The 15,168-nt window shown below is 37.5% G+C and overlaps 2 protein-coding genes across 2 annotated transcripts; one reads left to right on the top strand and one right to left on the bottom strand.

The window, feature by feature from the left end:
- The first annotated feature begins 1,390 nt into the window (after window positions 1–1,390).
- cav4a (caveolin 4a) lies at window positions 1,391–3,755 on the top strand. The gene is made up of 3 exons (XM_053316157.1): window positions 1,391–1,709; window positions 1,942–2,129; window positions 3,520–3,755. Exons 1-3 carry the CDS (start codon window positions 1,491–1,493, stop codon window positions 3,668–3,670), a joined length of 558 nt encoding a protein of 185 aa, XP_053172132.1. The 5' UTR covers window positions 1,391–1,490; the 3' UTR covers window positions 3,671–3,755.
- Window positions 3,756–7,937: 4,182 nt separating this feature from the next.
- On the bottom strand, window positions 7,938–12,496 carry oxtrb (oxytocin receptor b). The gene is made up of 2 exons (XM_053315391.1): window positions 11,572–12,496; window positions 7,938–8,200 (listed from the first exon to the last, which is right to left on the bottom strand). The coding sequence occupies exons 1-2, from the start codon at window positions 12,494–12,496 to the stop codon at window positions 7,938–7,940; spliced, it is 1,188 nt and encodes a 395-aa protein (XP_053171366.1).
- Window positions 12,497–15,168: the final 2,672 nt, after the last annotated feature.

The raw sequence follows: 15,168 nt of genomic DNA, 5'->3' as shown, positions 1-15,168 counted from the left end.
TGAAAGATGTACATAGTACATTTACATTATTTTATCAGATGATCACATCGCCACATGCTGCACTGGTACATTATTTGATGAAGATGATGATGAACAACATGACATGTCTATGAGACAAAGGTCTGACAGGTAGCGTAGAAGAGTCTGATAAGGTCTAACTGACTGGATTCATAGCTGACCTATTCATAGCTGTGAGGATGACTGGCTAATGGGTCCAAAGGTTGAAAGAGGTGAAAGGGCTTTTTCCTTAAAAGCATGTTGCAAAACATGTTTTACACCTGAGAGAGTGCAGAGACCTGAGAATGCCCTCATGCTGTCTGGGCCTAGTTGAGGAGGCTGAAATAGCATGTAGTATATATTTATTGGCGCTTCCACATTGTAGCTATTGATGAACTGGAAAGAGGCCTAATGCAGTAATGCACCCTCACAGCTGAATGTGTTGCTTGTTGTAAAGCATCCTCTCTCATAGTATAGAATTTCCTAAGTTAGTTGTGATACTGTAACAGTTTAGACAAGCATGTGTGAATCATTTTCATTAAATGTTAAGCCAAAGAATGGGGTACACATGCACACCAGATTATATATATGGAGAGAGGTAATTTCAGAAAGAAATTTAATTTTCATTATTGTCCAGTGGGAGGCAGTATCGTCTCTCAGATCAACAAATACCATGACTCAAATAACAATTATTTTGTCCTACTAAGCCATAAGCAGTCATGGAAAGTAACTAAATGCACACACAGAGCCCTGATATCAACATTATGAAGTCAGTCTGGGATTGCACGAAGAGACAGAAGCAACTGAGACAACCACAGACGAACTGTGGCAAGTTCTCCAAAATGGAGGAACAGCCAACCTGCCAAAGAACCTTGTGCCTTCTGTTTGTAGTTGGGGCTCCTTGGCATCTGGTGTTTATGAATTGTTAGCAGGTCCACCTCCTCTTCAATCAGCAGAGCTAAAACCCTAAAATTATGAATTGAGCATTAGTATTAACAATTTAATTTCACAATATATATACTCCTTTTATACTTTACAATGTCACTGGTACTTTTACAGAAGTAAAAATACTCTATCACAGGCTTTAAGTAAACACTATCATATTAACTATAACATCAATATGGCACCTGATATTCTAATATGAATTTACATGATGTGCACTCATTTGTTCCTTTATTTACTCTATCCTGCTGGTAGATCTATCTCATATTGTATGTGTGGTGCATTCCCAGTAGGGTGTATCAGTGTGTATAGACCTATCTCTCTGCTCACAGTATTTATATCCCTCAATCCCACAGCACAGGAAAGTGATCTTCACTTGGAAGACCATCTGCAAATACCATTCAGGGCACTGTAACGTTCCCAATATAACCTCACGCACACAGCCAGCTGAGGGGTCTGGTTAGTGGCCTTGGTCTGAGCTGTTCGGGGAAGTGATAGGCACCCACTCTGCTCTTTGGATTGTTTTTTCTTCACATGTTTGGATCGACATTATGATGAAAGGGGAAGATTCAGAGGAGGTAGAGATCGATCTGGGGGACTCCAGTGAACATGATGAATTTGATAATGGGGAGGAACCTCAGACGCTGTGGAGGGCCCCTCCTGCTCTGGAAGAAGAGGAAAACATTCACACGTCTACGTTAGTGGAAATCAGTGACACAAAGCCTCTGCTCAATGTCAGAGACCCCCGTGGTATCAATGACTGCCTCAAGGTATTGTATTCTTGGGTAGTAGCAACTTTGTTTATGGACATTTTGTGCATTTGTCGCAAGCAGTTATGCAAATCACACAAAACCACTGGTACAAAACCATAGTACATAGCTGGATGACTGCACTGCCCTCCAGTGGATATCATTTATTTGTCCAAAGTGAATCCAGCCCTGCAGGAACCTGACATAATAGTTTGTCTTGGTAGCATCAGCGGCACTTTGTCTTTGTCTCCAGGTGACGTTTGAGGATGTGATTGCTGAGCCAGTGTCTGTGCGCAGTGGGGACAGAATCTGGATTTGGAGCAATGCTTTGTTTGAAGTGTGCAGGGTTTGGATCTACAGGATAGTCACAGTGCTTCTGGCTATTCCCATTTCAATCATCTCTGGTCTACTCTTTGCAATCCTCAGCTGTTTCCACATCTGGTAGGTTTAGATCATTCTGCCTTCCTCCACATATTAGGGGAACAACATATTTTCATAATTTTCTGCACGGATAGTCTGGATTAATTTAGCTATTTCTGATTTTCTGCTTCCACACAAATAAAATAGGGATGAAGGGAATTTAGTTTGTGAGTTATTGAGGCCCAGAGCTTGCAATATTGAAGAACTAAATTGACCTTGTGAAATGAATAATTATTTGAAAGAATATCATAAAGTATATGAATAAACAAAAAATATGAAATTATGACAGATGTATTATGAAGATCTGACTCACTGAAATGTTTCTTTTAATTGATCTCACTATTGATTTGTTAACATTTGACTAACCCTTTTTTAAAAAGTATAATTTTTTTTGTTGTCCCCCCCCCCCCCAAAAAAAACAAAACACTATAATGTCACTTTAAATGAATGGAGTTGTTTCCGCCAACCGAAACCTGCCAGCCATTCACATGGGCCCTTGTGTCTCTTAAAGCTCACCAATCTATTCAGCTAGCTCTTGTTAGCAAGAGCCACAACAATGCCCAAGTAATTTTGACTGAGGTATTTAGAGGCTGCTGATGTAAATAAAAACTCATTGCACAGTGAAAATGTACCTAACCTCCCGTTTTATTTAGGCTACACATAGGTAGCCAGGCTGCATTCTGAAGATATTCTCAATGAAAGACCCACAAACCTTTCTCTTTGTTGTGGCCAAATGGAGATTGCTTGCTGCTTTGAGGCAAAAGGTAGCTACATGGAATGGCTGAAAAGGGTGGGCACTATTGAGCCCACTGTCATGAAAAAAGACACTGTGAAGTAAATGCCATTATGAAATAAACAGGACAAATACTGAAGAAAAATAGTAATGGAAAAATGCTGAGTAGGCTAAATGAGTAATTTTGGAAAATTACCTCTTGATTTAAAACAAATGCAATGTTGATTTAACTGTAATGAAATACTGATTCTATTATATTAAGTAGTATGTTGAAATGTAACTCAGTTAGAGGGAATACTGTGGATGTGTTATGTGCTGTGGAAAAGGGGAACTATGAAACGGATGGAAAGGGCCAACAAGGCCTAGCAGACACATGGTGAGGAAATATTGGGACGTACCAAGCTATAGTTAGTAAAAGAAATAAGTACAATAACATTGTGGTTTCAGGGAAGTGAAAGAACCACTGGTTGCCTTTTGACATTGTATTAGAAGACAGAAATCTAATAACTTGTACATATCTACAGTAACTAAACTAAAGCTAACCAGCATGATAAGAATAAAATATATACCAAAACATTGATATCATAAAGGAACATTATGTGAACTTCGTGAACTGTTTTGTTTTTTTTAAATGAAAATTTAGTTCTAGATTTTAATTTGTGTTTCTTTCTATGACAGGATGGTTAGTCCCTGTGTCCGGTGTATGTTTATTGGTACACGCTGGCTACAGAGCCTGTGGAACATTGTGATGGACATCATTGGGCGTCCCCTCTTCATGAGTGCGGGGAAATGCTGTGGAGGCTTCAGCGTTCATCTGGCCGAAGAATGAGACTCACACAGAAGCACAGTCACACTGGGATTGTTAATTATGTGCACATGTGTTTTTAGTGGACTGAGCACAGGTGGGCATTGATATTTGGTTATTTGATATTTCTTTCAAATAAAATGTTCATAATAACATGTTTACCACAGATAAGACACGGTCGACAGTATCTGTCGATGGTTTTTAATGATAACACAAAATGTGTGCCATTTTCAAACAGGTATATGGTGTGCTTTAGACCTTTCACTCTGCCAGTATTCTACACACATTTACATACTGTATGTAAATTAGAAGACAAGATCTGCTTCCAAAGAACTATATAGCACTATACAGCCTCAGTAACTCACTCCTCCCCCACTTTAGACTCATTAATGTTATCGAAACAGATATTTGAATCATTCTTTATCATATGTCCTACGACAATGATAATATGAAGGGCCAGTCATCATTAGAAAAATAAAAATCCAATATGCCGCACATACTGATTTGTAGGTTTTAGAATGCAATGGCCTTCCTATATTTATTCATTCATACATTGAAAATAAACTGACTAAGTTGAGTATTTAATAACTATAGTGTTATATACAAAAGAGAATGTATGCAAACACTTGATTTTCTGTCACTTTTTGGGTGTGGATATAAATGTCTTCATGATCTCACCCTAGGTCATGAACTTATTGAGACATGTCATTCTTTACGTAAATCAAACATACTGTAGATTTATATGTGTATGGCACCCATACACATGCAGAGAAAGGATTCAAACAGGTACTGTAACTTAGTGTACAGTATGGCACCTACGTAGTGTACAATGCAATATGAGTCGACTTCCCTGCTTAAGAATTGCTTAAAGTCCCAATGTGAGTTGTCACATTTGTACTAAAGATTTGAGTTCAGTGTATGCATGTGTGTGTGTCCCTGCACTTGATGTGGTAAGTCAGTAATAGGCACTGTTTCTGTGACAGTTTAAGGCAGCAAAACACAGTTTGCTGGCAGCTGTCTGCTGGCATTTCTGGATTGTAATAACACTGAGCAGAGCCTTGTTTATACACTGCCACTCCCTGCCCTCTATGGCTCTGATTGCAGCCACTTCTCTTGCTTCATTATCTCAGACTCAGCTTCAGCCTGCTCCTTCAGTAAGAAACCAGGTCCATACCATTGCCTTTGGCTTTCAGAGCACTTCATGGGTTGATTCATTTTAGATTCATGAGATAATCTTGTTATCTGAGAAGCTTAAAGGGTCAGTTTAAAGCTTTAAGTCAACCCATAAAGGGTCAGTTCACCCAAATCACAAAACAACATATTTTCACTATATTAATGTCGGGAGATGAATAGGATTTCATAAGTCACATGAAAAGCATTGAAAACAACATTTATAAAACTCAGCTGTTCAGACTGTTTTCAGAAACAGAATTATCACATTATGTACTTGAATAGAAATTGTTCTCATGGTGAGTTTTGTGTATGTGTAGTACATAACATACTGCCTGGGGGAAAATATTTTTATTTTGTGATTTGTGTGAACTGATACTTTAAGCTCACATGATCAAATACAGTTAAAAATGATCTTGTTTGTATGTGTCAGGTCAACTTTGAAGATACTGGTGTTACTGCATCTTAAGTGTCATTCTGTTGTTTGCTTGTTTGTCATTCTGCCACATTTGGGCTGTTGTGCCCTGCATTACGAGCTGTCTCATTGAAGGCCAATGTGTGAGTCAAATCTACCTGCTGATCATACACACATTCTTTGAGCTGCTCTTCAAGGCACTGGGGAAGATATACAGCGGCGTCAGAGTGATTCTACACAAGGAGGTGTAAATTCAGTACGGCTACTTTATTCCAGCATGGAGACCAGGACATTTCTCTGACTTTTATGACATTGATGGACATCAGGCCACAAACAACAAAAAGTGCAAGCTTAGTAGTTGTCATTGTTGTTTGTTTGTCCACTTAAAGCTGATTTACTGCCTATAAATTACAGTAATAGATCTTATATTGTTTTTTATACATAATGATACAGCAGAGTCAGAAAATGTTGTAAATACAGAAACAATAGTTTAATTCTAATAAAACAGTATTACTTCCCCCCACATCCTAGATATAAAACTGCAAGGATGGATTAAATTTTGTGGTTTTGTCAAATATAACAGTCTAATGACACACTATTGAAAATACATGTGAATGTAAGTTCCCCTATTTCACCTTAAAACTGCTCCCTGTGGATGGTGCCGTAAATACAAAGTTTTCTTTGTCATTTTGCCAGGTTACATAAAGTAAAAGAAAATTTCAAACAAATTGAGTACGTCTAGAATGTACATTATCTGATCCTGATGCTGAGCTTCTCCATATGTTGAGTATGAACAGCTGGCACTTTGCCTTGAATCCTACAGCAAAAGAAACAGAGCAGAAATAATAAAAAAAAAGAAATGGTTATTTGGTTGAGTAATCAATGTGGCAACAAGGGGGAACCATAATTTGGGGTTGATTCCAAATTGATAAAAAGGAAGTTACTTTGCTCCAAAGTTCACATATTAATACACAGTGGCAATAAAATGTCAACAACTTTAAAAAGAAGCGATATGGTTGAAAAAGATGATCATGAGGCACAGATGAGATGTGGAGCAGTGGAAACAATTTACAAAGTGAATTTTATATTACATCATCACAGAGAAGCACAGTTTGATCTCTGAAAACACTGAAACCAGCCTCCTTGAGCTAGAAAGTGTTCGTATGGATTCTGTTTTGGTTGATGGATTTTGATATTTTGTTATGATATGATATGATGTGATCATAATACCCTCAGTGTAATAAATGCACATTAAGATTTTTATAATAAGAAAAAGAATAATATGTGAATATCATATGGAATGTTTGTACAAATTATTTACATGGCTTTACATATTCCTCACATGTAACAGTCTGCATTAGCGCACATTTGCGCAGAGTAAGAAAAGCAAAAAATATGAAAAGGTATCAAGGAGGACAAAATAATAATATTTCACTTGTTTATTTGGCTCACATCAGGACGTCTAGTATACATTGGACAAACCAAACAACCCCTTAAACAACAAATATTGGAGCTCAAAACTGCAATCTGTATTATCAATATGGTTTATGCAATTGGAAAACATTATGCTGAAGCAAATCATGGTTCACCCTCTTCATTAAAATTGAGATTAAGAAAATCACAATGCCTTCTAGAGGTGGTGATGTTCTGAAGAAACTAGCCCAAAGATCAATGTTTTGGATATACATACAATTGTATGACATCAAATGGACTTAATGATGACTATAGCTTAAAATGCATTTTAAGTTAGAACTGTTCGTAAAAGGATATACTGTAAATTACTTAATTGCCATTTTGTGTTTGATCTTAATGAATCAATGAAACAGTGTTTTGTGAGGCTTCATATTGTATCAAATACAACTATATAGTTGTGACTGGTCCCTGTGTCTAGAACCATGGGATAAGGACAGTGATTGGTTTCTAAATTGTTGGGTCCAACTTCCAGCTGTGTATTAACTCTGCCTTTGTGTATATTATCGAATTGAACTTGTGTGCTTCAAATACTCCGAAGAAGGCTCTGTGCCGAAACCATTTTTCTATTGTGAAGTGAGCCAAATCAGCAGGGTAAATGTCCTCCTTGGCTTGTAAATTTCCGATATGCTACCTTTTCATATTGTTTTGGAATGTGTTCACTGGATTTGGGGTTTAGCACTCCATTGAGAATCCCATTGTTGAAACGCAACCACCTTTTCCAATTCAAGAATTTATAATATTGTATAATCTGCCAAATATCTTAAAATGCAGTTATGTATTTGGCTTTACTTTCTCATAGAGAAATTCTATTAAATGGGGAAAATAACTGATGCAACACGTTTTTAAGATTCAAGGTTAAAAGATGGAGGCATACAAAGACATTTTAAAATGCTCACAATTGCTGAAACACAAAGGCTTTCAAGCTTAATTTTGAAACGCTGAAGCCCATAATAATAATATATGTGATTTTTAAAAGTTCACACAATCAAGTGACAAAGCGTCACAATACATCACATTTTGTTCACATATTGTTCCGTTTTCTGTTATCACAGGGTAATGTCTGGACACAAGGTTTACATAGCCTATTAAGCTCAATTTAAAACATGTAAGAACAAATATGTTTGCAATGTCCTCTGCAGTGCTGTTGAAGATAATTAAAAGCTTGAAAGCAGGAATTGTGTGATTGCCAGATTACTCGACTGCAAGAAGTCTGGATGGCTTTCAGCTGGCTTTTCATTGGCCAGGTCTGCCTGTGCTGGATATGTGTGTGAGGCTCCTCTGGCTGCTGGTGTTATTGATGGCATACGTGGAGGAGTTGCTCTTGTGCCTGCACTGTTGATCACAGCTGCAGGAGGAGGCTGTCAGGTACTGTCTACAGCAGCAGAAGAAGCACTGCATCAGGTCGCGGAACAGGTGACCAGCAAAAAACATGTAGATCCAAGGGTTGCAGCAGCTGTTGAGACTGGCCAACAACATGGCAATGATAAAGGCCATGTCTATAAGAAAAGACACAGAGAAGAACAAATTATTCATATAAAAAAATAGAAGAAAAAAGAAGAAGAATCTTGAAGGATAAGTCAAGTCATTTTATATATTTTACTCAATGTCAAAAAGAAAACCAAAGATAATTTGATTCTACATAGAGGAACCCAGAGCCTACAATAGCTTATTTCTGTGCACCGTAAACTCCTCTGTTTAAAAATCTATTGCACTCAATAAAATGTCTCTCTTTACAAGGAACGTGGGAACTGTTTATTTTCAATCCCCTGTACACCACTCTGCAACTTCATAATCTACCAACAAATACACTATTAGCCCCTGTTTGACGAACTATTGCTAACAAAAGTGAAACTTTATATATGTGAGCTGTTTTTTTTTTAAAGAATTAGTGTTCAGTAAAAACAGGGAAGTTAGAAAGTATTATTAGACAAACTAACACATCTGTTTGTTTTGGTATTTTTAATGAGGTTCGTTGCCAATGACAAAAATACAGAATATTGCTTGCTTTACCCTTTAAAAAACCCTGGCATCCTGCCCAGGGTGAGCCCTGCATCTCACCTAATGCCTATGCATGCAGTACAGGCTCTATCCCCCTGCTACCCTGAACAGGAAAAGTGGTTCTCCTCTTAAGTGGCAAGTTTATCTCCATTCCAGTAAGATGCAATCACTTGATTGTGGGATGTAGTCCAAACTCATTGTGTGTGTGCTGTTGTGCATACTTTTTTGCTCTCTTAGTTGCACTTTTACTTTTGGTTTTTGAAACGTATTCACATTAAAACCACTCTACATTTGATTATTTGCGTTATATGGTTTCGTCCCTGCTGAAACAAGCTGTGCTTCTGTTACACATCATTTCAAGAGAAATACATTAAATAAGAAGCTGAACCATTGCAATCACAGAAACACTTGGGGATTACAGCTAAGACAAAAATAGGAGGTTAATAGATGCCATAAAATAGGATTTTAAGCTGCTTGACACATTTATAGAACAAATGGGATAAATGCTTTCAATCAAAAGAGGCTGAACTGGGTTGAAACAAGAAATCTTTTTTTCTCATTCATTTAATTGATTCATTTCCAATCATCAGAGGCACTGAGCACATACCATTTGAACAGTGGAAAGTGAAAGACTTCAAAGTGTTTTTTAAAATCCTCAACAGAATAAAAGAGAATTAGTGAGCATTGTCGTCTTCTCTCTTCAAGTGAAAATGCTGACCTTTTTTGTTCATGGTGCTGTGATTCCCTATAGTCTTTTGTTTTATTATAAAACGTGTGCTGTGCGTAGTGTCAACCATACAGCCTGTCAAAATTATGATAACAGAGAAGTCAAACACCCTGTCTAGAGATAATTTGGTGCTTTAAGATCTCAGTCGCACAGGAATCCCGTTTTAAGGGAAAAATGACAGAATGACGAACTTAAAACTCTTTTTTTCCACCCTGGTACAATTCACTTTGACTTGCAGTACATTCACCATTGTCTTGTGTTGTGAGAAATGAAAAGAAAAATATTAGTCTTGGCTCCTTTTCTGTAATATCTCCTTTTGAAGAGACTGACCTTGGAAAAGTGGAAAGGAGGTGATAGTGAAATCAAAAGGAGGACTTTGATGATACTGTCATTACTTATTCGATTAAGAACGTGCACTATATCAAAGGCAATTCTGAGGATAAAAAGTTAAGCAAACATGGCACTAGCACATAGAGTCAGATTATCTTCATCTTTGGATCCTCTGCAGATAGTGCAATGTGATGATATGACCAAGGTTCAGGCTCTGGAAGAGAGTGTTCATGGTTCCACAAAGTGATTGAACTGAGCGATAGGAAACTCACCTGCATAGACTCTTAACTTGAATGATATTTACTTCAAAGAGAAAGCAATAAAGTTAGCAAAATCTGAATTCATTTTCACTCAGGGATGGACTGAAGTTTTCCTTTGAAACGAATACAAATTACATCCATCATTGCTGAATAACATATTGAATGTACCAGTTCACCTTTCATGAAACTGCTCCACATCCCAAACAGCGTATTGAACTATTTTACAGTGTTGCATCTTTCCGTCTACTCTCTCTTCTTCTTTCTCCCACATACATAACAAAGCTTATCTGTTCCTTCTTCCTTGGTTCATAGGCATTTTATGGATTTATGTGTAATCATTCACAGCTGTAAAAAGTGTCTTGTAAATCATTTATCATACTGTCACTGTTCAATGAAGACCATGTATCTCCAAATTTGGTGATTTCCCATTTTCTGATACACTGGAGATTTAGTGTACTTCTTCAGCCAAATAAACCACTGGGATATCTGAAAAATGCATCCCCAAGCTGAAAACAAGGCTGTCTTTCTTTTTCCAAGGAAAGTTGATATTTTGGAGATCTATGGTTTCCACAGAATAGTCACAATTTAGCTTGCCCTCATACAGCATTTCACAGTTTAGTTTTATTATCTCAGTTCTGTTACATTACTATGAATCATTCCCTCATTAATAAAGACATGCTAATGGTGTCTTTTTCATTACTTTTTCAAATACATATTGAAATAGTCACAAATAATGTTTAGTAATGCTAAATGCCAGTAAGAAATCACCTGCAGAATACTTGAATCCATCAATCCAAACCATGCATTTGTGTGTTTTTCATTTATTACAGACTGAATCCTGGAAGATGACTGGAGCAGGAAAAGGGACACTCTATATGAACACTCATGCAAATTTACAATATAACAGAACTTGAAAGGTTACGCAATTTGACACTGCCCTTGTCTCCTTTAAAGGGCAGACTCAAAAGATATGACAAAACAAAACAGTACAAATACGCAGTTAAATAGAAATTATATAAATCACTGCCGGGAAAAGAGAGGGAAAGAAACTCTTTGATGTACTGGTACATTTACTCTGCCAGTGACCCAGAGGACCCTCTCAGAACTGATAACCACTGTAAATGACACTCCCATTCATCTGTGTTCCTCTGGGGAAGTCTGAAGTTAAATACCATTGTGTTGCCTTGGAAGTGAAGTGAATTGCTTATGGATTCCCAGAGATATAACCTTTGTATGTGTGAGACATTTATTGCGTTACTCTTGTAGAATTTGTTTTTTTTTTCTCACATCACAAGGTTTATGGGCAATAAATTCACCAGTATAAATCTTACACAAAGATGATCCTCTTCTCGTCACCTCTGAGCACTTGGCACACTAGGCGATGTCCTCATAAAGCAATAAACATTATCATCAATCAAGAATGTTTTTTAACAATGTAATAACTGCTTTTGGTGAATACAGGAGATATTTATAACAAGATTGTAACTCAAATTGCACTATATATACATTTAACATTTTAACTATACATTTAAAAAGAAAGGTGTGTCTTTACCTTCTCTTGGTGCAGCAGGATCCCAAGCTGACCACATCTGGACAAAGAAAAAGGGAGTCCAGCATACGATGTAGGCAAGGACCACCACAAATGTCATTTTCACTGTGCGGATTTTTGCTTTTGAAATGAGCCTCACGCTGCTCACACGAGAGAGGGGATGAGCGCCTTTGGAGGCCCGTGGAGAGAGAGACAGAAAGTGCTCTCTTCTGGTTTTTAAATTGACGTTTTGCCATATTTTAAAACATATCAGGCCATAGCAGATGCTTAAAATTGCAACTGGGAAAATGTAAATGCTGAGGCTCATCCATGTGATGTATGCTTTGGCGCCCCATGGCTGCACAAAGTCACCCCAACAGTCATACACACCGTTCCCGACCTCCTTAAGAGAAAATATGTACATTTGAGGAGTGCTGAATATCAGACTAAGCACCCAGGAGGCGATCACACAGAAACGGTCCTTTCTCTTGTGCACAGATCGAAGTGGTAGGCAAATCGCCAAGCACCTGTCGATGGACATCAAGACGAGCATGTAGGTAGATGCAAACATGCCAACGACCTGCACGTATTTGACCAACCTGCACAACACATCTGGCCCGTAGAAGCGAAACGTGATATCCCAAATGAGTTGCGGCAAGACCTGAAAGATTGCAACGACGAGATCTGCGATGCTCAGGTGCTTCATGAAGTAATACATCCGAGAATGGCTGTTCTTGGTGGTGTGGATAGCCCACAGGACGCACAGGTTGCCGGTCAGAGCAAGCAGCATCACCAGGACAAGGACGGTCACTTCCACTTTGGCTACTTCTTCATTCCGTTTCAAAGGATTTACTGTGGTGTTCCCCAAATGGCTCACATTCCCACGACTTGAGTTGCCCCATGACACATTCTGCGCACAGCTATCCTGCTCGCGTAAAAGGTCCTCCATCGTGCGCAAAGGCGCCACTTTGGCGCAGCCAGCTGTCACATCAGGAATCCAGATTCAAGACTGTTATCCATTGTAAAGTTGTAATTTACTGAAAGTTTACTCCGTTTGAGTTGGTCGGGTGAGTTGCCCTCAGGTTAAATGAATGAATGATCCAAAAGTCAAGGTCCCCATCTGCAGAGGAACAAAATGTAATAAAACACTTTTATTGAAAACTCTGATTCACTGCATATTTAAACAATTGGAACTATCAAAACTTCAACTTCACAAATATATAATCATATCAAGCTTACCTTTAGAACGACTGCACAGTTGTTTAAGGACCTCAGAGCACCACAGTCCTTATTCCCCGCTACGCCCAGTTCGATGTCTGGTTTGCTGAAGCTATACTGTATGTATCCTATCAATGTCACTAACTCCCTCCCCCATCTTGTTTCTCTTTGAAAGAAACTGTCTGGGTTAAGTATGAACAGACTGCATGATACACTCTAAGTTTCTAAGTCTTTTCACTGTTTCTCCTGGATTGACTTTATAGGTTTGACTTTGTGGAGTGCAATGGCTTTTAAAAACATTTCGGCAATTCTATCTCGTTGTGCAGTTCGGAGTCGGTCTACATTATTTGAAGTGATCCCTTGTTTGTCTCAAAGGGAGAAAAAATCCCTATGATCCTTCAGTGCAAATACAAGACGTTTTTTTCTCCAAAGAAAAGCCTAAGTGTGCCAGCGTAGTGAGTCAATAAATCCACCAAACATGCTCAGTGGCTGATGTGAATGATCTAGTATTTGTTGTTTGTGTCCAAATAAAACTGTACTATATTCTCATTCAAGTGATACACTGAAGGAAAAGATTATTAAAATGACAAAAAACAGCTGTACTTTACTTTCATGCAGTGGTCAAATTGTGAGCTGTGGTTGTCATTTTGTTTAAATGTTGGATCTCCAATATCTTGAAATGTTTTGGAATGAAGCTTTATTTATTTATTTAACTGATATCCCATTTAACATAATCGTTTTTCATTCCATTTCCACAATTAACTGACCACAATTGTGCTCTGAAGAAAAAAATTAAATATGCAAAGTAGCCATTGATGAAATATCGACTGGAAGATCTGCAATCTGTAGTTTGTTTTCAGTGATTTCAATGAACCTACAGTACAATATATTTCCAGTTTCATTCAACCTCAAAATTGGAGGTCAGTTTTGCTTTTGCCTAAGAGGAAAGATTTATTGTTCTCTGCCATAACATGAACATGCGAACATCACATGCACACTGAAAAACATTTGTTCATTTGATTTTTGACACACTCAGTTGAACACTTGCAGCTGTTGTATTGACAGTCAGCTCTCATAATATATGACTTGTTGAATGTGTGCTAGATACAATCTGACCAGACCTGTTGGCAGGTAAATGGGTCTCTTTTTTTCTGGAATACCAGTTCATGCACAGTACATGTCTTTTTTTTTAATAACAGTTGATCTACAGAAGCGCTCATATACAGACCTGCAGCAAAATAAAGTACTACAAACAAACAAACCAAAAGATACAATACAATGGTACAGAAAGTGTCTGATTTTAATTTATGAGGAGTTTGTTTTTGTATAATAATTTTTTTTCATCCTTGAGATTACTAGAAAATGTCCAAAAATATATATGTCCATGCTGAATAATTGAGTTCATTACTTGCTGATGTCCTAGTGCTTTAGAAGGGTTGTCAGTATCGGTCATCCATCGGTGGGTTAGGTCATACAATAACACCTTGTAATTTATAACATACACTCCTTTTAACTGGCTGGACCAAGTTTGTCATTTTTCATTATTTGAGTAACATTTACTTAAAAAAAAAGCTTGATAACAATTTCAAAACAGAAATGATTCTCTGGAAATTCCCAAATATACTTTACTTTAGAGTATTTAGAGTATTTAAAATACAAAAATGCAAAATGAAATACAAAACATGAAATAACAGATGCTTTTAAACAACAGCATCTTTATTATGTTTGCCAACACTGAGGCAAAAGGTAATTGCTTACAGTAGTTCCAACACATACAATGTGCACAACAACTTTCGTTAAAATGCTTGGTCTCAGTAAATATTTTTTTTAAATAGAATGTTTGCATTTTTAAAAAAAATCTCAGAAGGCATTGAAGAGAACATTTGTAATAATAATTTGTTTATTGGGAACATGACCATTTGGTCATTGGGACCATGAATGTTACAATTGTTTCTATTGTACCAGAGTTGGCTTATAGCTAATTTTCATCTGCAGTTCCATAGGTCAATATTAAAACATAAAAAAACACAACAGCAAGCAGTACAAAGCAGAACAATTACAGGGCACAAACTGCAAAACTACACACTATAGTACATCACATACAATATAGAGTCAGTGGTTAGAGAGCTGAGAAGCTTTTAGCAGGCAATTTGGTTTTAAATGTGCTGATGGAAGTGCAGCTCCTCATGTCATCAGGTAAGGCATTACACTGATTCGGGTTTTCTTAGAGAATACTGAGCACCTGAATGTAGTGCAATGAAATGGTGTGGTACAATTTCTTCAAGAGAACATTCTGGAGGATCTTATATCCAAAATGTTCTCTTCTGCAACCAAAGACCTGGTCACAAAAAGTAGCACAGTAGCACAGCAACCAGCTAGCAGGCTAAACTGGTCCACCAATGC

The sequence above is a fragment of the Scomber japonicus genome, chromosome 3 (genome assembly GCF_027409825.1).
Source record: "Scomber japonicus isolate fScoJap1 chromosome 3, fScoJap1.pri, whole genome shotgun sequence".
Lineage (NCBI taxonomy): Eukaryota > Metazoa > Chordata > Actinopteri > Scombriformes > Scombridae > Scomber > Scomber japonicus.
The sequence above is the reverse complement of the archived record's forward strand: the minus strand, read 5'-3'. Positions and strand labels throughout refer to the sequence as shown.

What these genes read in the sequence shown, in the direction of transcription:
- cav4a (XM_053316157.1), top strand. Translation starts at nt 1,491, where the DNA reads ATGATGAAAGGGGAAGATTCAGAGGAGGTAGAGATCGATCTGGGGGAC. An exon ending in GTATCAATGACTGCCTCAAG is followed by an intron (nt 1,710 to 1,941) that starts GTATTGTATTCT and finishes CTTTGTCTCCAG; the next exon opens with GTGACGTTTGAGGATGTGAT. An exon ending in CTCAGCTGTTTCCACATCTG is followed by an intron (nt 2,130 to 3,519) that starts GTAGGTTTAGAT and finishes TTTCTATGACAG; the next exon opens with GATGGTTAGTCCCTGTGTCC.
- oxtrb (XM_053315391.1), bottom strand. Translation starts at nt 12,496, where the DNA reads ATGGAGGACCTTTTACGCGAGCAGGATAGCTGTGCGCAGAATGTGTCA. An exon ending in TCCTGCTGCACCAAGAGAAG is followed by an intron (nt 8,201 to 11,571) that starts GTAAAGACACAC and finishes CTTTTCTTATAG; the next exon opens with ACATGGCCTTTATCATTGCC.